Source organism: Marasmius oreades, chromosome 1 (genome assembly GCF_018924745.1).
Source record: "Marasmius oreades isolate 03SP1 chromosome 1, whole genome shotgun sequence".
Taxonomy (NCBI): domain Eukaryota; kingdom Fungi; phylum Basidiomycota; class Agaricomycetes; order Agaricales; family Marasmiaceae; genus Marasmius; species Marasmius oreades.
The window spans coordinates 3,377,284-3,399,960 of NC_057323.1; the positions used below are offsets into that span (position 1 = coordinate 3,377,284).

At 46.8% G+C, this 22,677-nt stretch overlaps 11 protein-coding genes across 12 annotated transcripts; 8 read left to right on the forward strand and 3 right to left on the reverse strand.

The window, feature by feature from the left end:
- Positions 1-32: 32 nt before the first annotated feature.
- Positions 33-855, forward strand: E1B28_001146 (uncharacterized protein; the record flags this gene model as incomplete). The annotated part of the gene is made up of 6 exons (XM_043147052.1): positions 33-216; positions 270-419; positions 476-519; positions 568-655; positions 714-751; positions 802-855. The coding sequence occupies 6 exons, from the start codon at positions 33-35 to the stop codon at positions 853-855; spliced, it is 558 nt and encodes a 185-aa protein (XP_043015757.1).
- Positions 856-865: 10 nt separating this feature from the next.
- Positions 866-1,385, reverse strand: E1B28_001147 (uncharacterized protein). Its single transcript, XM_043147053.1, has 3 exons — positions 1,252-1,385; positions 1,086-1,201; positions 866-1,030 (listed from the first exon to the last, which is right to left on the reverse strand). The coding sequence occupies exons 1-3, from the start codon at positions 1,372-1,374 to the stop codon at positions 943-945; spliced, it is 327 nt and encodes a 108-aa protein (XP_043015758.1). The 5' UTR covers positions 1,375-1,385; the 3' UTR covers positions 866-942.
- Positions 1,386-1,392: 7 nt separating this feature from the next.
- Positions 1,393-5,180, forward strand: E1B28_001148 (uncharacterized protein). Its single transcript, XM_043147054.1, has 15 exons — positions 1,393-1,558; positions 1,616-1,694; positions 1,748-2,104; positions 2,159-2,445; positions 2,497-2,691; positions 2,743-2,814; positions 2,865-2,962; positions 3,012-3,162; positions 3,211-3,324; positions 3,382-3,550; positions 3,601-3,674; positions 3,729-3,904; positions 3,958-4,146; positions 4,194-4,396; positions 4,462-5,180. Exons 1-15 carry the CDS (start codon positions 1,502-1,504, stop codon positions 5,067-5,069), a joined length of 2,829 nt encoding a protein of 942 aa, XP_043015759.1. The 5' UTR covers positions 1,393-1,501; the 3' UTR covers positions 5,070-5,180.
- Positions 5,181-6,568: 1,388 nt separating this feature from the next.
- Positions 6,569-8,221, forward strand: E1B28_001149 (uncharacterized protein). Its single transcript, XM_043147055.1, has 6 exons — positions 6,569-6,789; positions 6,843-7,005; positions 7,059-7,229; positions 7,281-7,380; positions 7,442-7,695; positions 7,749-8,221. Exons 1-6 carry the CDS (start codon positions 6,625-6,627, stop codon positions 8,132-8,134), a joined length of 1,239 nt encoding a protein of 412 aa, XP_043015760.1. The 5' UTR covers positions 6,569-6,624; the 3' UTR covers positions 8,135-8,221.
- A 162-nt stretch (positions 8,222-8,383) lies between these two features.
- On the forward strand, positions 8,384-9,440 carry E1B28_001150 (uncharacterized protein; the record flags this gene model as incomplete). Its single annotated transcript, XM_043147056.1, has 6 exons — positions 8,384-8,508; positions 8,569-8,918; positions 8,969-9,065; positions 9,117-9,175; positions 9,237-9,315; positions 9,374-9,440. The coding sequence occupies 6 exons, from the start codon at positions 8,384-8,386 to the stop codon at positions 9,438-9,440; spliced, it is 777 nt and encodes a 258-aa protein (XP_043015761.1).
- A 251-nt stretch (positions 9,441-9,691) lies between these two features.
- Positions 9,692-12,559, reverse strand: E1B28_001151 (uncharacterized protein; the record flags this gene model as incomplete). Its single annotated transcript, XM_043147057.1, has 14 exons — positions 12,471-12,559; positions 12,346-12,418; positions 12,166-12,291; positions 12,014-12,117; positions 11,896-11,958; positions 11,614-11,845; positions 11,516-11,559; positions 11,134-11,466; positions 10,919-11,083; positions 10,777-10,869; positions 10,297-10,722; positions 10,108-10,245; positions 10,001-10,054; positions 9,692-9,952 (listed from the first exon to the last, which is right to left on the reverse strand). Exons 1-14 carry the CDS (start codon positions 12,516-12,518, stop codon positions 9,692-9,694), a joined length of 2,160 nt encoding a protein of 719 aa, XP_043015762.1. The 5' UTR covers positions 12,519-12,559.
- A 69-nt stretch (positions 12,560-12,628) lies between these two features.
- Positions 12,629-15,551, forward strand: E1B28_001152 (uncharacterized protein). 2 transcript variants are annotated; one of them, XM_043147058.1, is made up of 20 exons: positions 12,629-13,130; positions 13,182-13,205; positions 13,262-13,348; positions 13,405-13,470; positions 13,536-13,657; positions 13,717-13,729; positions 13,786-13,873; positions 13,927-14,101; positions 14,159-14,174; positions 14,234-14,274; positions 14,325-14,359; positions 14,406-14,461; positions 14,517-14,536; positions 14,595-14,607; positions 14,667-14,733; positions 14,786-14,842; positions 14,917-14,974; positions 15,030-15,197; positions 15,267-15,312; positions 15,375-15,551. In XM_043147058.1, exons 1-18 carry the CDS (start codon positions 13,002-13,004, stop codon positions 15,034-15,036), a joined length of 1,074 nt encoding a protein of 357 aa, XP_043015763.1. In that variant the 5' UTR covers positions 12,629-13,001; the 3' UTR covers positions 15,037-15,197; positions 15,267-15,312; positions 15,375-15,551. The 2 variants fall into 2 exon arrangements, with proteins under 2 accessions (XP_043015763.1, XP_043015764.1); XM_043147059.1 differs by having other exon boundaries at positions 13,182-13,348.
- A 320-nt stretch (positions 15,552-15,871) lies between these two features.
- NPC2 (Phosphatidylglycerol/phosphatidylinositol transfer protein) lies at positions 15,872-16,796 on the reverse strand. Its single transcript, XM_043147060.1, has 5 exons — positions 16,645-16,796; positions 16,474-16,589; positions 16,346-16,425; positions 16,195-16,286; positions 15,872-16,142 (listed from the first exon to the last, which is right to left on the reverse strand). The coding sequence occupies exons 1-5, from the start codon at positions 16,769-16,771 to the stop codon at positions 16,042-16,044; spliced, it is 516 nt and encodes a 171-aa protein (XP_043015765.1). The 5' UTR covers positions 16,772-16,796; the 3' UTR covers positions 15,872-16,041.
- An 82-nt stretch (positions 16,797-16,878) lies between these two features.
- On the forward strand, positions 16,879-18,299 carry E1B28_001154 (uncharacterized protein). The gene is made up of 5 exons (XM_043147061.1): positions 16,879-17,047; positions 17,112-17,212; positions 17,261-17,506; positions 17,565-17,982; positions 18,105-18,299. The coding sequence occupies exons 1-5, from the start codon at positions 16,924-16,926 to the stop codon at positions 18,164-18,166; spliced, it is 951 nt and encodes a 316-aa protein (XP_043015766.1). The 5' UTR covers positions 16,879-16,923; the 3' UTR covers positions 18,167-18,299.
- A 170-nt stretch (positions 18,300-18,469) lies between these two features.
- E1B28_001155 (uncharacterized protein) lies at positions 18,470-19,585 on the forward strand. The gene is made up of 4 exons (XM_043147062.1): positions 18,470-18,540; positions 18,634-19,091; positions 19,152-19,315; positions 19,368-19,585. Exons 2-3 carry the CDS (start codon positions 18,874-18,876, stop codon positions 19,303-19,305), a joined length of 372 nt encoding a protein of 123 aa, XP_043015767.1. The 5' UTR covers positions 18,470-18,540; positions 18,634-18,873; the 3' UTR covers positions 19,306-19,315; positions 19,368-19,585.
- A 1,961-nt stretch (positions 19,586-21,546) lies between these two features.
- On the forward strand, positions 21,547-22,595 carry E1B28_001156 (uncharacterized protein). The gene is made up of 9 exons (XM_043147063.1): positions 21,547-21,723; positions 21,772-21,794; positions 21,846-21,892; positions 21,953-21,964; positions 22,015-22,084; positions 22,143-22,148; positions 22,199-22,284; positions 22,357-22,417; positions 22,481-22,595. The coding sequence occupies exons 1-9, from the start codon at positions 21,619-21,621 to the stop codon at positions 22,485-22,487; spliced, it is 417 nt and encodes a 138-aa protein (XP_043015768.1). The 5' UTR covers positions 21,547-21,618; the 3' UTR covers positions 22,488-22,595.
- Positions 22,596-22,677: the final 82 nt, after the last annotated feature.

Genomic DNA, 22,677 nt, shown 5'->3' on the forward strand with positions numbered 1-22,677 from the left:
TAGTAGTTACAACCTCCATTAAAATTTACGGGATGAGAATTGGAATAAGTTTTCTGTGGTGGCTTGGACTTATGACCCGTAAATATAAATTGCCTTCGGCTCCTAACTCACCAGAAACCTTCATGTTCCGACAACTTACATTTACTCGTTCTTCAGCTTGCTTGAGAAGGACAACGTTGCCAACACCGAGACTGGCTCTTCGTCGAACACTAATCAGTGTGTCCAAATTTTCTCTTGCTTCGCGTCCACGCGTGCTAATATTAACACAGCCAAAAAGTACACTGCGGAGCACGAATTGGTGGCTTTTGATGACACTAATGGACTTGGAACCATCTCAATCACCGACCATGCTCAGTCGTCCTTGGGGGACGTCGTTTTCGTCGAACTTCCAACCATAGGCACCGCCGTGAGACAAGGAGGTGAGTCTTCAAGCTTCGAAGACGACCTTTACTTACTGTTTGCCCCTTTCCCGTAGACCAAATTGGAGCGGTAGAAAGTGTCAAGGCAGCATCTGATATCGTGGGTTGACAACCATTATTACACCTTCCGTCTCTGAACTTGTGAAAGTATGCACCAGTTTCCGGGAAGATAGAGGAAATTAACGAAACCCTTTCGTCTCAACCTAATCTGCTGAACAAATCACCGGAAGGCAAAGGTCTTTATCACAACCCCCATTCAAACTATCTTAGTCGCTAATTTCTCGTTTGTGTTAGGATGGTTATGCAAAATAAAGCTTTCCGATCCTTCCGAGGTATGTGCTTATCACCGAATACGTAAAACACCATACCTAACATATACTAGATAGAGAAACTCATGACTGAGGAGGAGTACAAGAGCAGCTACGAGATAGTGTAAATTTTGCGTAGAGGACAATGCTCGTCAGATGGAGTTTACAGTTGAATGATATCACGGTGTGTACTGTATACGGACACAAAATATGCATTAAGATGAGGTTTCGGGCTCGTACTTGTACTTCTCTCCCCGTGCTTCCATTCGGTTCTTCGCCTCTTGTAACGCCCATGTCTGGATACTAGATAGGGCCAAGTAACGTAAACATGGTGTTCCGCATAGAGGAGGATGCGCACCTAGTGTCTGGCTTGTAATAGAGCACAACTCCCGCAAATGCCATCGAGCCAAACATGCCAATGTACCATATGTTTTCCCAGCTTTCTTTCACTCGTTTTAGCCCAGGTGGAGGAGGCTGGTTGGAGAACATGAGTAACCGGAAGAACGCAAGGATTTAAAACTCACTTTTTCACCGAAAAGCCAACCCGAAGGCTCATTGTATTGAGGAGCACCCCCGGAGGCAAACCGTTGACTCCGAAGATGAGAGGCACCGGCTCGCAAAGAGCGAAGAGGTAGTTGTGGTAACATGAAGAGTAACCTACAATTGTTTATTCCGTGTTTACACCTCGACTGAACCTTCACCCTCCCTCCATCTGTTGGCTGCATGATATTCCTCGATTGATGCTATATTCCTCATTCGAATACGGTCTTGTGGATGTCGATTTCGGAACTAACAAGAAATTCATTCCAGAGTGGGTTGTCGGCAGCCACCGTTCGTTCTGTCCTCTCCTTCAACTTGGACTCGTTTTCACCGTATTTTTGTCACAAGTGGGCGGGTCTTTGCAAGCTTTTCAACTCTAAAGATGTATCGCTACGCGATCAGGAAACAACAGAGACTGAAATAAGCAGTGTGTGGTCCCAAATTTACCGTATTTTACTGCCCTCACCCCGAGGTGACAAGATTCTGTTCTACTTTTGTTTAGGTCATATCTTGGCGACCCAGATTTGCACAGTTATCTCAAGTATGCCGTTCGAAACGGCTTGGTATCAGTGCCGGTATTTGTTGCAACACTTCTTCAGGCCGCGAGGTCGCCAGAACTCCACCACGGTGCTACATTGGACATGTTTTGTCGTATCGCGCTGGGTGCCCACTATTCTTCTGGTCTTCCATCCATCGGATCATTAGTTGCGTACGGAGAACCACCCAGTGCGATTCTAGGAATTATACAAGATGCATTTGCACTGCTCCGGACGGCCTACACACTGCCCATGTCTCATTTCCATCAATTGACGACTTCGTCTTCTGAACTCGTGGTCGGTCGGTTCTTTCATTGGAAAATGTCTGGTTGTTCTACTCAAGGCACTATTCCAGCTCTCTTATCGTGTATAACCGACATTTCGCAACTACCCACTGGTCAAGCAATGGCTCTCTTCGCAGATGTCAATGATCTGCTTCAAAATTTTCGCGTTGGTCAGGAGGTCAGACACGTCTTGGAATCGTTCGCGTTATCGTTAAGTCTAGCTATCGGCGACGATGCAAAAGTAGCTCGAGGATCCCAGATGATACATACGGAACCTTCTATTCGAGAAAAGGGTGACATGGTGGGGCACGGTTCGAATATTGATATTGCCGCTTTGAGTTTTGTTTTCCGGCATCTCGTGAGTGAATGGATATTCATTTCAATTTCATGTCTTACGCCCTATATCTAGGTAACTTTTCGAGGAACAGACCATGGAGCGGGAGGGGGAGACTATCCAGCGGCATTGCTTGTTGGAGTCTTTCGATGGACCTCGTGGACACCGGTCGTCTTCTACACCCAACTGTATCTGAGTGTTTTCACCTGTCTAATGCAATGTGCAGCTAATCCGGGCGCGTTGGTATGGAGAGCATTCATAATTGGCAGGGTACGGAGCACCACCGGTTAACCTTCTGAAGCGATATCTGAAACGGCCTAGCTTCCAAGCATCCTGCTGTCTTTCCAGAAATACGTTAACGCGGAAAATACAAATACAGTTGAAACGGATTGGGTGAAGTCCAAGTCTTTCAAGTCAGCGGGGCAGTACTGATCGTTCACCAGAAAATCGCACACCAGGCTGCATTTACGGCTTTACTCCGACGTAATGATCTGTTAATGATCGTGAATACCTTATTTTCGAAAATCGACAAACTAGAAGAGTGTGTATATAAAGTGCTTGAAGAAACCCGCGCGTTCATCTTTTTCCAGGCAGCGACAACTCCCTCGATCATTCATGCAACAGCAACTTGCTCTTGGCCTTATTGACCAGCGAATTGCTGTAAGCCTAGATTCTCGAATTTCCAACTTCCATGTGTCTACTCTCCAATCTGAAGCCGAAGAGGCTGGGTACACCCTCTCTGTGAGGTGTTCCTTTAACTCAATGCTTTCCACTGACTTTATTTGAAAGTCCTATCTTGAATGGAAACTCTCTCGCGACAGCCACGACGACACGGCATTATGGATGGATAAGATATGGAGCAACTGTGGAAGTCATGCCACATTCGCTGATTTTGTTTGCAAGGTACTGGGGGCTTTCACCACAGGGCTTTGAGATTTATTTGAAGCTGATTCCATAAAGCGTTTGACTGCATGCGCTGGTCATTTTGATATCGAAGGCCTTAGTCAGCTCTGCAAGAACCTGCATTCTCGCCACTACGCTGTGGATATACTGGCATTACATAGCAGGCTATCGGATCCAATTGCACATATCCTGCTTTTCTTAGAAGGCTATAATTGTGAGACCGTGGGTACGTGTATCTCGGTGGCTTCGTTTTCAATCATCCTCACCAGACCTTAGGAGATCCTCAAGGGGCAATGAATCTTTTGGGAGTAGTCGTGCTGTTCGTGCAGTCTATTCTAATACGGTTCAAGGTACCCAAATCATACCTGCCTTCACGAGACAGGGTCCACTGAGCTCTTTTCTAGCTCCACGGGAAACTTTTTGTTGTGAAAGACAGAAAACTGAACTGCGAGTATTTAATACAACCACCCAAAGTTCTTACGCAGGAAATGATTCCTCCTGAGGACCTCGGAACTTTCAAGGCTTGGTTAAAAACGCTGTTCGACAGTAGCAGTGAAGGCATAGAAGACACGATATTACGGTACGGCCGTTCTTTTCTTTTTCTCCAATGGGGCCCGACATCTATTGTCATAGTTCTACCCACCCAAAGGTTCTCTTGCGTCTGTCGCCAAATCTTTTATTACACGCCATCACAATGAATTTGGAAGGGAGAATTGACAACGATTTGCTAAACAACGGGGTCATGTATTTCATAGATCCCGTCTTGAATTGGACGCTCGTAAGCATCGTCAAAGCGTTACTGGAGGAGATTCAGAGGAGAAAGTAAGTTTGAGAATGGTAGGTCTTGGTCTTTCTAAGCCTTTCTTTAGATTCGACGCCCGTGTACATTTCGAGGTTCTTCAGACGATAGTGACATCTCAGTCATGTCCAAAGCCTGTGATAGTCCTCTGTGGACCATTGGTATTGGCTTTACTGAACAAAATAAAACAAGGTGCAAGTCACTACATGGGATCATTCAACGCAGAAATCGTTCACAACGCTGTCTCCGAGTTACTTGGGATTAAACAAGCTAGTCAGTCACCTTTCATTCCGCTGCAATGCGCGCGCGATGTTCAGCTCATGATATGGCATGTTCAGGTCTCATACAAAACTTGTTGACAACGAACAGACATGTAGGATGGCGCAATCAGCCTAAACTAGCCATTCAAGATGCTTTGGCCACCGCCAGAGCGGGCAAAGGTCCCTTCATAGACGTGGCACGCTGTTTGAGGATTGTGGCGCCGACGAGGTTCTTAGAGCTCTTGTGGTCCCAATTGATGAATGGTGCCGGGGTTGGTGGGTCCATGGAGGGCGGAAAGAGACTCGTCGTCCTGATTTTAACCTTACCATTGCCTGGCTCGCCACCTCTGTTTCCCCTCTTTATCAACACCGTGTTGCCTTCCCTAATCTCCCACATCGATCAACTTCCTGTTTCCGAGCAAGCGGCGCAGACGGAAATGCTTCAATCGATCATCACTTCTCTGTTCACCGCTGCAATTTCTACGGAGGTCGCCATGAGGACTGTATTAGGACAGCATGGACCAGTCCTTGGACAGCACAGTTCCGTAATGGCCCGACGTTTGGTGGCAGAATTGCGCACTCGGAAGCTGAGCTATACAAGCAGCAGCCTGTCTCAACGGTTGAGCACCTCCACCCCATGTGTAGCCAATTTTCCAATATTTATGGACTTAGAGTCATTGAAATAGTGTAACGACCACGAAATAACGTTGAGAGGGAGTTTTGCAAAGTTTTGTCTACTTAATTTTCTATTCATCAAAACAATTCATTCTGTAGTCCCCGGAGATGATGGAACTACCATTCGTGATCATCGGGACCCACATCGACATGCATTCTCTTGCGGGTTGCAAATTTGACTCCTTTTGATGTCCATAGTAGGTTACAGTGGTTCAGATCAAAAACCAATGAATGCGTGTAGCAAGATTAAACTTGCCACCATGAGATATTCGTCCGGACGAGAGATTTTCGCGTATTCAGGTTGTATCATGCAAGAATGCGTAAGGCCTTGCTGGTATGTGAAGGAACCGGCGTAAATTTGTGTTCGCCGCCACATGATCATGGATGGATGCGCCACTGTGGATTTCTGAAATTAGCCAGACATGAAGTCCGCGCAAGGTCAACACGCCTCCAAGGTCCAGAATAGATTGTCGAACATCATCTGAGGACATCGCTGAAGGAACACCATGGAGTAGAATGAGAAGCACTGTGGACCAGGGAAGGAGACAATGATGTTTGTTAAAGTGACGATGCCGATTAACTCATGCTTTCCGAACCTAGCAGTGAGTCGGAATGAGGGCGGGAGTGTAAGTGAGAAGGGGGGAGGCAGGACATGATAGTGTGCCTTTCCCCGTCTAAAAGAGGTGCCGTTTCAGGGATCACGATCTTTGTCAAGTCCAAAGTCCCGAGTGTCTGAAGAAAGTAAGCTCGCGTAGCTGCTGGGTGACCATAAAGGCAGCTAAAGAGTCGGAGGCAAGGACGTGCTCCGTTGGTTGCAGCTCCTGTTTTGTAGATATACTTGTCCAGATGTCAATGTAGAAGTGCTCGATGAGGCGATAGTACTCATAGTAAGAGTCCGACCATTTTTGAAGGAAGCCCTAATGCGCTTACGGTGTGACCTGGGATTGTTGACTTCTGAAGAGAGGTCAAGATATAGGAAGACTAAAACGGATAGATTAAATAAACGCTCAGGGAACACTGAAGAAGCATTCCATGGCCTCCGAGAAGATTGAGAAAGATAAAGCAAGATAGAACACTCCGTTGAATTATCCACTCGATTCCATCCGTACGAATACCGAGAATTGGCAGCGTTTTCTAAAGTAAGCTAGAGTATAACAACTTTGAGCTGGAACGATGGAATGTACGTTAAAATGAAGATACCTTAATGGCGTGTAAGAGGTGACGGGCCAAGTTCAATGAAATCGTTGTTATGTCGAAGGAAACAGGACCGACGACACGAACCCCAATCTTGTTGCGCCTAAAATTGACGTTCGGGAGAAGATTGACTCAGGATCGTAGACCGACTGTAAGCTCAACGACGACGACGAGGACAAGAAGAAATATTTATTCTCGCTATGACCATAACGACGCCCTGCCAATAGAGTTCAAGTGTTGGTAGCTAGTGGCGGCGGAAGTTCCGTCAAGTTGTGGACGCACTTTACATGGTCAAGCTATTTGTTTGTCGTTATGTACCACAGGCTTGAATATTTTTTCATCTTGCCCCTGGACACTTAAAGAATCTCAACCATGGCTGCACAATCGATGGCTGCTGCATTGGCAGCGACGCTTCCTGCAGCATCAGCTACTCCTGTCCCCGTTGCCCCCACATATGAAGCCATCCCCGCCTCAATGTCCAAAGTCATCGACGTCGAGGCTGAAATTCCCTTGACATCTGTCCAGCTAGATGGGCTGGTTCGTTCTAAATCACTCTAACTACATGATATTTTACCGAGATATCTACATAGGTCGTTTCAAAAATATTGAAACATGCACGAGAAGCATCGTCAATTGCCAATGCTCACGGATTGTTATTAGGCCTCGACTTGGACGGAACCCTTGAAGTTTCAAATTCCTTTCCTCTTCCATATCACGTTGCCGATGATGAAGATAAATCCAGTAAATCTGTAGGTCTGTAATACCTTTTGCAAACGAATTTCAAAAGATGACCTGTACTCCCGCAGCTCGCTATCAAGCTTCGATGCTACGATCCTTGAAAGAAGTTCAAGCCGATGATGGAGTTGTGGGGTTTTACCAGGCATCGTCCTTAGGTGCCTTCTTCAGTCAAAGGTTGATTGATACCCAAGCCATTCATCAAGAAAAGCTCAGACACGGCGGGGTCGTTGTGGTGCATGGTGTGTTGATTCTTAGGGTACTGCAGTTCATCTTCTGATTCGGGTTCCAAGATGTATCGCAAACTGCAAGGGGCAACCCTCACTTCAGAGCTTTTCGGTTAACCACGTCGTTTTTAGATGCTTACAAGAAATTTAACTTTAGCGCTACGAGGTCGGCCTTTCCCCTATTACGCCACCAGCGTTTTGTTCTGACTACTGTATAAACTTTTTAGCCTTGCGAGTCACCAGCTGACTTTCTCGTCGATACTTGAAGAAATTCCTCTCAAAATCCGAACGAATCCCTTACTTAAATTATTCCTCGGAGAACTTGGTAAACCAACCCATTCCCCCCTCTCTGACGCCACCCCAGACCAAGCTACCATTTCTGCTCTACCGCCCTCGTTCTCGTCACTTAATCTGAATTCTGGAAGTTCTACGAAAAACCTAGAACAGATAGCAGAGGTTCTCGACAATTACCGGACAGAAGGTATGAGTTTCTATGGTGTGACCTGATAGACCGCTGACTAGGTTTCGATCCAGAGGGAAACATTGGATACATCACGCGTGTGATTGCCCGCGAAAAAGCCAAAGCAGAAGCACATATAGCGAAACGGAAAGAGGAAAATTCCGAGCGGATTAGCAAAGGTACGTTTCTGAAACTGTGGTGGCAGAGAAAAGTAGACGATCACGTATCAAAAGGTTTGGCCCCACTGCCCGAAGAAGATGTAAGTTTTATTGCGATCTTCGAAATGAGTGGAAGCTCAAAAGTACAACAGGCGTATCGACTATTCAGGATACCTAACGAGCCCTCAAGGCTGGAGAGTATGCTGCTGCTTGGGCAGCTCGATGCACTTGCCAAGAGTTTAGGAGAGACGTCTGCTAGCAGCCTTGTCAAGCTGTATGGAACAACTGCAGGGTCTGGATAAGGGCGTGCTAGCCTCGCTCACCGCCTTGCTTCATCCTCGTTGTATGTAGCTGAGAAATGAAATGCATATCAAATATTTGGCTCCGAGAATAACCATGATGGCAACTGCCGTCAGACTTATGTAATCCAGTCCCCCTTTCCGCTCCTCTTCCATCATCTCCACCCTTGTCCTTTTACATAAAAGGGCTTGAATTTTTTTGGACCCTTCCCCCAACCGCTCCCTCCGATCCACTTTCCTTTAAGGCTCGAAATGTTCACAAAGTCCCTCGTTATCCTTATCGCTGCTATCTCCTTTGCCAACGTTGTTTTGGCTTCCCCTCACCTTGTCAACCGTCGTCACCATCATGCGTTGGCTGCCCGTGGTCACTCTGTAACGTGTGTTTATCCTTATTCTGACACTGGAAATTAGGATGTTCAAGTTTCTTTGTTCGATAGGAGGAATGCTTCCGTTCAGCTTGAGAACCGTGCTCTCAGGAAGCGGTGCAGAAGCCGTTCCCCGCCCTCCTCCTCGTCTACTGTTGCTGTTTCCTCGCCTACTCCTGTGAACGTTGCTCCGTCCACGACCGTCTCTAGCTCGAGCACTACTGCGGCGCCAGAGCAGCAAACACCAACGCCACCACCACCGCCACCGCCTGCCTCTACCACTTCAAGTCAAGAGTCCGCACCAACTCAGGCAAGTGATAATAACGGGCAGGGAGGCAACAACAGCAATAACAACGGTGGCAACAACGGTGGAGGTGTCCTTGGCCTCCCCTCGTTCGCCGTCGGTCCTCTCACAGGTCAAGGTAAGTGACATCCAACCTCTGCCCCTGAACCCCCTCATGATTTGCTACAGGCACCTTCTACGACACGGGGTTGACCGCATGCGGTGACACGTACAGTGACGATAATCCCATTGTTGCTGTCTCGCGCCTCCTCTTTGACATCTGGCCGTAAGCACCGTGTTGCTCATCATTTGCATCTCCTCAACTTCATCTTTTTAGCGGAGGGAACGGGAATCCAAACCTCAACCCGATCTGCAACAAGAAGATCCGGGCTCATTGTGAGCATTTAGCTACAATTACGCTTTACTCTGGACGATTTCTCAGTCATCATTTCCGTAGACAATGGAAATAGCGTGGACCTCACTATAGTCGACAGATGTGATGGATGTGCTATGTACGACATTGACATGACCCCGTCGTTCGTGTTTTTGTTTCATTGCAATCGTTGTCGTTGTCTCATCTTTTTTCCCCTACAGTGCTTTCACGGTACTCGCCAGCAAAGACCTAGGTCGCCTGAGTGGTGTCACATGGGAATTCATTTAACTTGTCTTTACCCCTTTCGTTATTTAATCGGGTCTGTGTTTTATCGTTATGTTTATATTTCTGCGCTTTATGGTGCCCTAGTGGTGCTCTGCCTCGGCCCTTTGCGAGTCAGGGGGTACGGAGTAGCTAGCATATGCGCTGTTCTCCCTAGCTGGTTACTGATACCGTCGTCGTACTGACACCTTTTCATTATTTGTTACGCTGTAAATCAGCGAGGATACCAATAGACACCTTATGTGATTGTTCGACTATTAAGCATGTACAGAAACCTGATGCCAGTGAACAGCTTCTGCTGGATTCAGCTTGATAACACTCTGGATAGCTTCCAATAGATGTGTTTCCGAATGGGAATGCAGGAGAAGCGTTGCGCACATGTTGAGAACGAGACGACGCGTGCATGTTTCTGACGAGGTGAAAGCAGGGAGCTTGCTGTACGGCCCTTGAATTCGTCCTCGCTCCGGATGCGTAATGAGGAAGTAAGGCACCAGCCTTGTTTGAAGGGAGGATAACGTCTGTGCGAAATGAGGGCACAAAGTGGGTAGAAAGGGATGATAACCTACACGGGAGTTGTGAACTCGGCGTTGAAGGGTGCGAGTTAGGAATAGAAGGATGGCCTGGAACAGCGAAGAGTGAGTCATCGCCGGGCGCGATATGCAAAACGACCAACTTCGGTTGTCGAAAGGTTGTTTGAACCAAGCTCCCAGAGAACTTTGGGTAAATGAGTAACCCATTCCCCGATGATCCGATCACTATCTGCGCTTTGAGGGAGTCTAAAGCCTCCCCGATAATGGGCATCAGTCTCGAGCTGTATGAAATGAGTACCTCGTTTCGGGAGATCAAGGACCACCATGCATACCAGTACAAGTTTGGCAATGAATTCGGTGGAACACTTCTTCAAAGCAGATTTGGTGGAAATGCGGATACCATGCTCCACTAACGCAAGGAACACATCATCTGAGTACGGCGGTGGTCCATTCAGGCCGGGATCTGAATTTCTAGCGTTGATGAGTGCCCAGACAGTTGGTAGCAAGGACGTGTAAGCAGTGAGTGTCAATGGTCGACTGCTGACTTTCTCGCGATGACCTAGCTCTCCGAGCACGTACTCACGGACATGACTGATTTGATCAAGCAGTCTTGTCGTTTGCTTTGATGAACGATCGACACTGCTTTGAGACTGTTCTGGATGGCGTTGTTGAGACGAAGATTTCGACTGCGTGGCGAAAACAAGACGAGAAATTAGGTCGCAATACTCAAGGTTCAATTGTCGGAAGGCGTGTTCAACCTAGCTTAGCGAGTAAGTGCGGTGGTAAATGCCTCCACGTTTCGACGTGCTTACTTTCACATCTCGGTGCCCGGAGAAAGTAAACGGAAAGAATGGGGTCACGCAATTCAAGAGGGACGCCAATTCATCGATTGAGGTAGGGCAGATCTGACCGATAGTGTTAGATAACGAGTGTGAAAATAAAAATAAAAATAACCTGTCGTGCTTGGAGCAGCCAATTATAGAGGGCGCATGCAATCGCCGTCACAGCAAGCACAAACTGTAACTCTGTCTCTGGCGGCGCATTGCTCGGTGAGAAAACAGCAGCTGAGCATTCAATAAATATTGATGTCAAGGTAGGGTGTAAGGCGGTCGCCAGCTTCTAGCCTAAACGTCAAGCAAGAATGGACAAACGCAAAATCGACAACTCACCGAGACAAGCACAGCAACTAGATCATCGGATCCTTCAGATCTATCATTCAATTTGACGATTTGTTCGAGTCCCCAGCTGTCTGTTTTCATTGTTGACGAGAACACGCCTACAGGTTTATCTGTATCCAAATCCGCCCGTTGGCGCCAGTGTCGATAATCTGAAGAGTGATTGACTTTCAGAAGACTGTCGAAGGCGATATATGCCCTCTTGTCCGAAAATGAAGAGACCATAAACCATCCATCGACCGATTCATTTAGAACAACTTCGCCAGAACGGGATCCCAATGCAACATTCAAGAATCTGGATAGAGATTGCAAGACGACCAACTTCGACTGTAGACAGAATAAGCGACGAATTTCAAGAAAGCAATTGTCTACCTACTTGAGCTGTCAACATCACGGTTGCGGCTGAGGTAGCTGTAGGGGCTATTTAACATGTCACCCATCGCCTGTGAAGGTGTAAGGAAAAACGGTACGGACTGTTGACATTATTGTATATCGTCCCGGCGTTGAGAATACCTAAATATCCCGTCAATATGCGACTGCCATGGCTGTTTGTTCTGGTGTCCCAACCAGACACTACCGTCTCTGGTATGCATTCCAGGAGGAGATTGAGGAAGCGAACGGCGTCAATACGGATTTCAGGAAAGATATGGGTTTGGGCGGAGGATGTGTAAAGAAGAAGAATTGAAGCATGAGGAATGACATCTTCCTATTCGTTATACATAAATATCTGCTCCCAGAATTGATAGACAGACTGACGGGTAATATCCGTGGTAGGAGCCATGAGTAAAACGTTATGAGAGCACTTCTGACACCAGAGTCCTGATACCCAAGTCATGAATGAGTGAACGGAACACAGTGTGAAAATGTAACGTACTTCATCTGCAATCAGTCGTACTGTTGTATTCGCCAGGACAGGGAACGAGGAATTGACGAGCTGTGAATGAGCTGATAATAGTTCTCGGAGGCCAAATAGAGCATCTTATGGGGGATTCTAAGAAACTTCCAGATCGAAAAGATTCGACAAACCTTTTCGTGCTCCTGGATTGTGGTGCTTGAGGTGCGAAATCAAATCGTCCAGCGTCTGCCTCCGCTTCGTGGTTGGTGTCTCCCCGTCGTGTTCGATAGTAATACTCTGATTAGGCAGGGCAATAGCTGAGCAAGATATGTCAAACAGGACAGAGCTGGGTAACTGAGATATGAACGTACATCGCGCCTTGAAGGAAGTGTCTATAACATTGCTAGGTGCCTGTTTGCCTTTCCCTAGTTTGAGCTTTGCTTTCTATTCTTTGGGATTGTCAAAGGTATTCTGTGTAGCAGCACTTTAATCATACCGCAAAGTCTGCAGCTTTGTCCTTTCGTTTCTTTGAACTTTTGGGCATTCTGTACGTCTAGGAAATTTGAGAAGAGTGTTAGTGTTTTTTCTGCCACGGTCTTATCTTATCGGCTTGCGCTGATATTAATAATCTATAATCTCTTTTTAACTCACGGCGCCTGTTGACACTCATGTGCTCAAGTGTCTCCTAGTTTTTCCACAGAATCCAGGGCACCTTTGGCACGATGGCGCCGTCAAGGTAACATTGCTGCCGAACCGAACCTGTGAGATGGCTCGCCGAGTCGCAATTCCGATACATTATCGATTATCCATCTCGTCCGGATCCATCCTTACATCTGGTCCAAGTCCTACTTACCCTAGCACCCTTTTTACGACGCTCAGGACGCTTTGGCAACCGCAGCGGTGATCATGGTCAGGTGCTGCACTCTATCCAGGTCCGACAAATTCCCGAAGTTATTCAAGAGGGTCGAGGACTTCCCCAGGACTATTTAATTTCGAACTACTTTGAAATTTCACGGAGACGACACCCATGTTGTTCAACCTCTCGCTCTTTCTCGCTGGCCTCATTCAGGCTTCAGTAATCAAAGCCCATACTATAGTTCCTCAGGGCTTCGCGACGGCTAACGGCGATCAATTTGAAGTCGACGGTAAACCATTCGTGAGTTGGTCTGCCCACCATCTAATCTGTACTCAAGACAGCATTGACTAGGCGTTTGTTGGAGCGAATTCATATGTACGGTCAGATACTCACAAGTCCCGCAAACATGGTCTGAATTGAATCGGCGACAGTGGCTACCTTTACTCACTACGAAAGAGGATGTAACAAATACATTTGAAGAGATGAAAAATGCAGGGGTGAAAGTCCTGAGAACTTGGGTGATTAACAGCTGGCTTCGCTTCTGTTCCGACCTGGTCTCTCAACCAATGAACAGGGATTCAATGCGATCAACGGTAGCGAATTGGAATACGCGCACAAGTCAGGCCTCACGTACTACCAGGTCTGTATATGACCTCAGTCACCCTGTAGCTGTCCAAGGGTGCTAATGTACGCATCTCTACAAAGGTTTGGAATAGTAGCGAATGGGTCATCAACAATGGCGCTCAGGGACTGCAGCGCCTCGACTACGTCGTCGAGACCGCCGCTAAAAACAACATCAAGATCATTTTAGCACTTACCAACAATTGGTACGTGCTACCAATTTGAACCCGGAGTTTTTGACTTCTGATGGATAGTATTCTTCAAGGGTTGGCTATGGCGTAAGGAGGTCCTGGATCATTCTCACAACTTATTAATTCTCGGCTTCGGTGAATAGGGAATGGAGCTCTACATCAACTGGATTGCGGGGTCAGGAAACACTCACGACATCTTCTACACTGATCGAAGAATACAAGTGTCCTACCGTGAATTGCTCAGCTCTCTATATTTCCTCGGTTTCTGATTATCTACTTCATAGAACGATATGTGAAAACGATAGTCGAACGTTACAAAGACTCCTCTGCTATCTTTGCTTGGGAGCTCATGAACGAGGCCAGGTGCCTAGGCGATCTTTCTGGTGGACCAGCGTGTGTGCCAGGCTCGCAAACACTGAGCAAATGGTACCGCGAGCAGTCGGATTTCGTACGCAGCTTGTAGGGTGTTTCAACATTGTAACTTCGACTCGCTTGTTAACGTCTCTTTTTGACTAGGGACCCATATCATATGGTACCTATTAGTTGAATGTTTAACTCGGGGTGACTGACTTCATGCATCTGCAAATTGAGATCACGACTGGAGGGGAAGGACATTTTTATTGGAAAGACCCGTGCGTACGCTTTGAAATTCAGCCTAACGCCGTATTTGACAATGCTGCAGAAAGTTCGCGTCTGACTATAATTTTAATGGACAAGGTCGGATACTCGTCACTGTCCAGACACTCTCTTACCAAGGTTTTAGCTGGAGAAAACTTCGATCTGGACTTGACATTCCCTAACATCGATTTTGGAACTTACGTGGGTCTTTCTCTCGCAAATGATAAAACCAATCCCGACATGCTGCCTTTTAAAGCATCTATATCCCCAGTCTTGGTGAGTATTGACCATCTGCGCTTTGGAGTCTCACAGGCGAAGACAAATCGTACCGTAGGTACGCGTCCCAGGTGGGAACTTTCTTACTGTCATCCGACTACTGGTACCCTCGGAACTGAAAACGTCACAGGATTTTCCAGGTTCCAATTTCTCATCTGTGCAATGGGGCATCGACTGGATCACATTTCACGCGGAGGGTGAGTTTCCTATTGTCTTCGATGTATATACAAGCCACCGAGCCGTTCGAAGCCGCCAGACAGGTAGGAAAGCCTGTGATCCTAGAAGAGTTTGGTATGAGTGGATTGGGTGAGTTGCCTTTGTCTGTAAACTTTAGCCGTTAGACACTGAACATGTATTATCGTTTTGGTGCGATTACGAAGAAAATAAAACCACCGCTTATCCCGCCTGGGTCCAGCGTGCACTTGATACAAAGATTGGGTTAGTAGTACCTTGCTACTTCTATAGAGTCATTGCTTACTCCTGATCGTACTAGAGGGTAAAAATTCTCGGGAGTTCACTGTATAGTCCCCCGAGATTTTGACGGGAATTCTTTGTAGCATAATGCCATGGCAATTCGGTATGCTCGGTTTGAAAGAACACAATGGAAACCACCTGTTCAAATACGCGGACGCCCTCATCGACGGAGCTTCCCCAAATGATGGTTAGCATCCTTTTGCCAACGCTCTCACTTAAGCCCCCAGTTCACTCACAACAAAACACATCTACTTAGGGCTCGCCATCTACAAGAACCAGTCAATTGTCTGGAATATATTTACGTGAGTTAATTATTTAGCCCTTCTGAACGTAGCTGTCTGAATGCGTGAAATCTGTGGGCTAGTCGCGCTGCTGAGGTGCAAGCTTCCAGATCCCATTAAAGACGTGGAGAAAGTCACTACTGTTTCAGGTCGAAAAATGTATTGTGCTGTCGCGTCCAGGAATATCTGCCAGTGTCGTCAATGTGAAATTTTTGCTTGGAACAAATGAAACTGGCTTACAGGGGGTGTCCCTTCTAAGATCCACCCAGTATCATCGATGCCTTACAGACCATATCTTGCCAAGCATGGATCCTGTGCATTTAAGATGGTTGGGATTACTCAGAGGTCGCTATATACACGTACGTGATTTTGGTGACCCGCTGTCCTTGCTTTACGATGTAATGATAAGTCGATCCTGAACTGAGAACGAGCGAAATGCATTCATGTGAGTCGACTTGCATGGTAGCCCCTCCATGCACAACATGAATCAGCGTGTCTGTGTCGTTTTCTATCTCGAACAAACATTCGAATATAGAGGTACTTGCAGGCATGGGGTCAAGGAATACAACTCGTCCCAAAATAGGGGTGTTACGGAAAATCTGTTTCATTGTCTTCCTGAAAAAGTAAATATATTGACGGTCAATTGTCCTCTACCTGATCACGGGAGGTAATCTAGCTTGGGGTAAAAGGTAGCCACGGTCAAGACACCGACACCAGACAGTAGATACAGTACGGGGAAGATTTTTCCAGTCACCAAAGGTGGGGAATCTTCATGAAGTCGACTAAAAGATCGACACAGAACATATCATCATCATCATTGGTGAATCCGTCAACATGCACTTTGAATTTAGCTGTGATTCGACGCATATTAGTAGTGGGGCAAAGGAAAGAGAGCACCTTCACCTCGTGGAATCTCTTTAGGGAGTTCGACAACGTGGGTTACTTGATGTTCACCATCTTTAATGGGACATTGAATGGACGCATTGGCATTGCGTCTGCGTTTAATTGACCATTAGTCGGTACGAAAAAGAGGCCATTCGGAACAAGGACTTACGCCTCTGTACAGAGATCAAACCGTTTCGAGAGCAACTTGATTAGACCGAGTTTAACAACGACATCGGCATATGCTCCGTCCTTGAGAGAAATCAGGCACTAAAACGGGGTGGACGAAAAGAAACGAACTGTGATGGTTTGTCTGGCAAGACCATTAACAGTAACAGAGAGCTCTTTCCCGGGCTGAGGAGGGTCTGGAGTGACCTGAATATCATTGATTTTGATAACGTCAGTCTCTGGGTTTCCTGTGTCCGTGATGATTCAGTGAGGGTCTAAGTGAACCTTTCGACGCAGACGTACCACAATCCTCCCATCTCCAGCTATCAGTGGTATGTACAGGTCTATCCAACTTGAAGGGGAGTTGCAACGAAGCGGCGCTAACAAGCGTAAGGAGGCATGATAGTGCAAGCACAGAGTGTCGTAGCATGGTGGTGGAGGAAGAAAGAAAGCACTAGGCTTCTGACCAGCGTAAGTGTTACAGGCTCGTGACCACCTGTGGACGTCATCACCACTGGGTGGCACTGCAGAGTTGCGCAGCAACTATTCCTTCAACTCCTCTCTCATCTTCCTTCTTCAGACATGAAACCTAGAGAATATTGCTGTTGTGCTATCCCGGTTATCAATGCTGGTATCTATGCGACCATGATTGAACAATTTCTTGCGGGAATCTTAGTCGGAATTCTCTCAATATCAACACCACACAGTAGGCCATCTTCGCTCCAAATGTGTCAGTACCCTCCATAAAATTATCTTCATTTTCTCGATAGTTGTCGGATCCGCTATGCCGTCTTTTGCGGCTTTAGTCTTAGCAATTGTCTGCTTCGTCATGGCTGGTTTACAAGTTCTTGCTGTTATTGGTGTGGCTAGGGTCAGTCGTTCCCTATCCTACAGCTGTCGATCTCAATCGTCTTTGTAGGAAAAACCCACACTATTCCGTCGTTATCTAACCTTACACAGTATCGCGATGTTCGGAGCATTTGCTGTCGCAGCTGCTTGGATCATCATCTCTGCAACCAAACACTCAACCGCTAAATCGCGATGTCTCTCCGACTTCTTTTCCAATCCGGATACCGAATCCCAGGGCGACACATTGTGCGAGATATTTTCTTGGGTGAGTGTTGGGGTTATGGGGGGACTATGGGCCGTGCTTGCGATTATGCATGTGAGTGAATGACTTGAGTATAATCTTGTTCTCATTCCCATATATCTTCAACTCGCAGGTCTATCTATACGTCGTACTTGTTACATACAGTTCCGAACAGCAGAAGGATCACATCAGGTATAACGCTCTTAATGATTCCACCAACGAAAACATACCCATGAACGATCGCAACGACTGGGATACCCGGCCTTCTCAGGAGTACATGGAAGGGGAATATGCTCACGGAAGGCAGGGCAGTGCCGCCAGTGTGGCCGACATCATCAATCAACCTACGCATAATCCTGAAGACGGCTTTTCCAAAACATACTCTCGTCCATACCCTCCTGAACGCCAAGTTTCTTCGGGAAGCGCGTTCCATCCACCGACCATCGCGTATACGCAGGATCCTGGTCCCACTCCCAAATTTAATGACGCCTATTATATTGGCAATCCAACAGCAGGTGTTGGACGTCCTGCACAAGCACAACCTCACCCTGGTGAGTCGTGATTTGAAGTGCCGGTAGGCTTGAATGGGCAGTGCACCAGCGGCCGTTCATGAGGGTCTGTCGACAAAGTCCTTACCCCTTTGTGTTCGGTGCTAACGTCGGCTTCCTTACAGCCGAGGGTTCTTTTGGACGAAAGACTCCACGTTATGACCCTCGATATCAGTACAGTTATTGAAACGGACTATTCGTACTAATTCTCAGGACAGTGCTATTCACACGTCACGCTATCTGTATATTTATATTGTCTTCGAGTCCTAATCCGTGATTACTGGGGCTACATTCTCTTTGGGTGTGAGACAAAAGCGGTGATTCAGGGTTGACTTCTTGAGCTGCCTGCTAGCTTGTACTGCGCATGAGACGACTGATTGATCATAGTGGACTCGAGAGGGTACTGACAACCAGTAGCTTGCGCTTGACTGTCGTGCGGCACATGAGCCTTATTATATTGTTGATGACAGCTTGGACTCGAGTACATACTCCTGCGCCTGCCTCATTGTTTCCTCCTGGTCTGTCTTGCCGCGATTATTGTAACAATCGCCGTCCTCGTGGGTATGGTTCGAAATATCGCAGAACAACACAATAAGCGACAGCTGCCTTGTTCTGCTTCCCTTCTTTATAAGTGGTTGACAAGGCACAAAGTAGTTCTTATATCATATCGCCACACCGCTGCCAGGGAATCGTATCGTCAGACTGAAGAACACTCCCCCTGCGGCGAAGTTCAACTTGTGCCAGCGAGGCGAGGGTAAATTTGTACAAGGAGGACTGCTCGGCTATCTTCTCGATCTGCTCTACCCCAGAATTTGGGCCTTTGGCAATCGTTACTTCCCTGTCGGTGGACCTGCCAACCGTTTGCGTGCGTCGAAGTCGTGGCAATTGATCCCTATGCCCTCTCTTGTGCAAGAATATGAAATCCTCCTTGACTTCACCAACGATACATCCGAACCTGTGACAATCCAGTTGCAGAGGGACTACGGTCGAAACACAAACGCACTTGTGATGCTTCATCCCTCCGAATCCGTCACATTAATATTGAACTCTGGATCCGTGTATCGTTATGCTATCAAGACTGGTCCCAATGTGTATAAGGTAGCGAACGTAATGTAAGTGGTCACTGATTCATGATATTGCGTCTCTTGTTTACTCTAACTGTTTCTACACAGTGCTAGATCTTGGAGAGATATACATTGCAACGTCTCTCGCCTGTTTGCGACAGACGTTCCTTTACGAGTGACCAACACTAGTTTTAATCCGGTAGAAGGAGTGGTTGTTGACCGGATATGGCGCGATCACAGGACATGTTGTTGTAACGATTAGTTTCTAGAAGGTACGCGGAGGTTGCTCGCCGCGAAAACGAATCTGACTGGATTTGAGTTCAGTCTCTTCGTGCTCATGGATTTTAAGTTATGTTCGGACGTTTTGTTACTATGTATAGGTTATGATCACCAGATGGATACTGGCGATTTTGTGGGGCTCTTGTTCACTACGACCCTACAACCTTCCCTCTGCCTGCAATATCCTCTATCCTTATTTTATACACCTCATGATGTATCGTCGACAACCGCACAGAATCTAACCAGTTTTGAACCCAATACACACCAAATACTGTACCCGATAATTGAGACTGATCCTCTTGTCTCCATTCATATTCAGGCTCGGGAATGGTTTGTTGCAGCCTGAGTTTGCTTTGGTCGTTTGGGTACAGGATATAACGCGTCAAAATGGGCTGCAGAAAGAAAACAGAACAAGACATCGGTTCCCGATGTGATACCACGGAAGTGCGCCGTAATATATGTAGAACGATATCTTCGAGATTTTCCCTATCTAGACTAAAAACTTGTACAGGCCAAGATCACCGCCAGGAAGTCGATGACCGGATCCTGAATTCACGGATCGAAATTATGTCTCGCAGAAACCAGTCTGGACATCATTTTGCTATGATTTATGACTACTTGAGACAATTGCACTATCAGTGAGATTCAGTGTAGTTTTGACAAAACTAAGCATGTGGAAACTTTCGTGTCGGAGTTTGCGTTGCACTTCATCTATTAGTATCTCAATCCTCAGTTTCATCAGAACATTTTCGCTGCAGAGTGTTTCAGCAAAGGGGGACTTGGGCTGAAAACAACCGAAATCTGCAAAAACTTTTGGCCATCTTTCATGCCAAAACACCGAATTTTTGACCGAAACTGGCCCATGCCGATAATCACCGAAAACATGTGGCGTGCGGAAAGCTCCTTCAGCCCAATACGAAGGGCGGGGGCGGTGCTCGCAGACAGCTGTCCGAGCTACGACTGTACTTTAAATTTGTACTTTACCTTGTCTACAAAAAACATGTATTATGTAAATTTTAGACCTCCGAAAACAATCGTTTCTATCCCGTATGTAAATGTTCTGCCTCACGATAGACAACACACTACAACGACTCGGGATCTCAGTCCAACACTAGTGAGAGACGGATACTAACATTATTCACCGGCTTTCTGTTCCATACATGAGGTTTCCCCCTACCACCGAAAAATGACCTTGGGTTGGGAGGTCTCATAGGGGTAATAAAAATCACCGAATTTGGCCCAGTCCTGGATGAGGGCTCTACCGAAATTAACAGGTGGTCTTGTGGTCCTGTCGAACCAACCACCGTGACTTGAAGATGTCCTCTAGGACCCCTGGGTCCTTCATTGTCCCCTACGACATACATTTCCTTCTTCCCAAAACTTCCGGCCTCCAAAACTACCAGCACAGCCACCGTGTGCAAGTACTGAAGGAAGGCGACGCTTGTGAATTTTTGATTACTGCCACGATTCTGACCCCAAGGAGCGTAGAATAGAATGCCCATACTCGTATTGAAGTGTGCAGAAAAAGGACGCTAATCCCTGTCGCGATCTCAATGTCCCAGGTAATTGCGGCGGAACTGAGAGGCAAAGAGGATCGAAGAACGAATATCGGGACCCTGCACTCGGTGCCGTATTTTCGGGAATGGAAAGTACGAAATACGTTGCTGATTCTGAACCTTGCCTTCTAGCAACTCTGGGCCTTTGGCGGGCCCCTGTTAATGCCCTAAAATCCGGACCCCCGACTTCTATCCGGGTCCTAAAAAGGAAATCGCTATCCGGAAGCCACCTCAGGCACAGGGCTTGTACTGTAGGCATCTACTTATAAGTATAATATAAATTTTTTTGTAAATATGAGCAAAAAGGTTTGTATCTCCGTACGGAGCTGGACAGAGCTTCTGGTTGGAGGTCTACCGGCATCACCGGCTGGCCGTCTTAACTTTATCCGGACTGGCTCAGGCATAGGCGGGACCCCATGTTTTTATCCGGAAAACTGGCTCAGGGATTGGCGAAATTTTGGCCTGATTTATCCGGATGGGGCTCAGGGATCTAAAAAATTTCCCCCATTCCTATCCGGATAGGGCTCAGGCATCTGGTCCTGCCTTTGGCAACTCTCTGGCCTACAGCTGTAGATCTCTATTTGCAGTATATGTGTAGTCAACAAATTCCGAAAATGGGAGTTCTTTCGAACATTACGACATGCGGGACCACAATGCCGTACCTGCCTGAGAGTCTGTTCAGTCACTCACTGGACTCTCTCCCTTATTATACTCCTCATCGCAACTGATAAGAGCAGAATATGGGCTGGCAGAAAACTTTTACACTTGCAGAGCGATCAAAAGGTTGTCATCTTATTACCGATGAAGTATTGACGCAGGTTCAACCCGGCCTGAAGGACGTTCAAGTATCCGCTTATCACCCGTTTATTATCATCATTCTGATATACTTTCAGGTCGGGATGTTATTTCTATTCGTGTATCTTGTTTTTGTTCGACTTCTGACTGCATCGTTCTGAGTGATTGTCAGAAAACACACCTCTTGTGCTCTCACCGTGAACGAAAACTACGACAGAGGTACCGAAATTCGATCCCGACTTCACGCAACTGAAACGTTCTCCTATAACGTGTTTTTAGATGTAAGACGAGGTAAGGAGCGCCGCACATTCACTTCAAAATAAGTTTCATACACCTTGAAGATATGGACATGGCGCTCGATCACATTGTCCCAGAAAACCTCTCATGGCTGCACACAGACGAAGGACCCGAGTACGCATCGGCCATCTATGTTACTCCCTGGTTTCCTGACTTGTTTCCTTGCCATCAGTGACTCGTATGTTGCCCGACCATCTCTGCAATGCGATGACAATGATCCGCCGAAAGGGTTTCACACACTAAATCAAGTTTGGTTGGCCCTACGATCAGTTTACCAATCACGAATGGAAAGGTGAACTTTGGCACCTGGCAAGGCAAGTCGGTCTTCACTTTGCTGCGAGTGTACATCAGTACAGGGTCAAAGGCGCTCACTGTATTTTCTATAGGGATATACTTGACGGAGTTCAGACATTTTCCCCACGAGAGACAAATCGTAGCCACGATTTTGTAAGTCTCGAGCATGTAATGGTGGATCTGCGAACGTGCTCACATCTATCTCCGAACCTGAAGATCGTAGGCAAGCGCCAACTATCCTGGGAAAATTGGTTCCATCGCAGGAGATCTCAGTTGAAGGATAACCTATTCTAAGACGATGGCAATGATTGAATTTAATGTTTTTTTTTTTTTTTTTTTCCGTGTCAGTAAATGCACCGCAAATTGGGGAATGGATGTGGAAAGTGATTCGAGCCTTTCACTTGGTTGCCGGT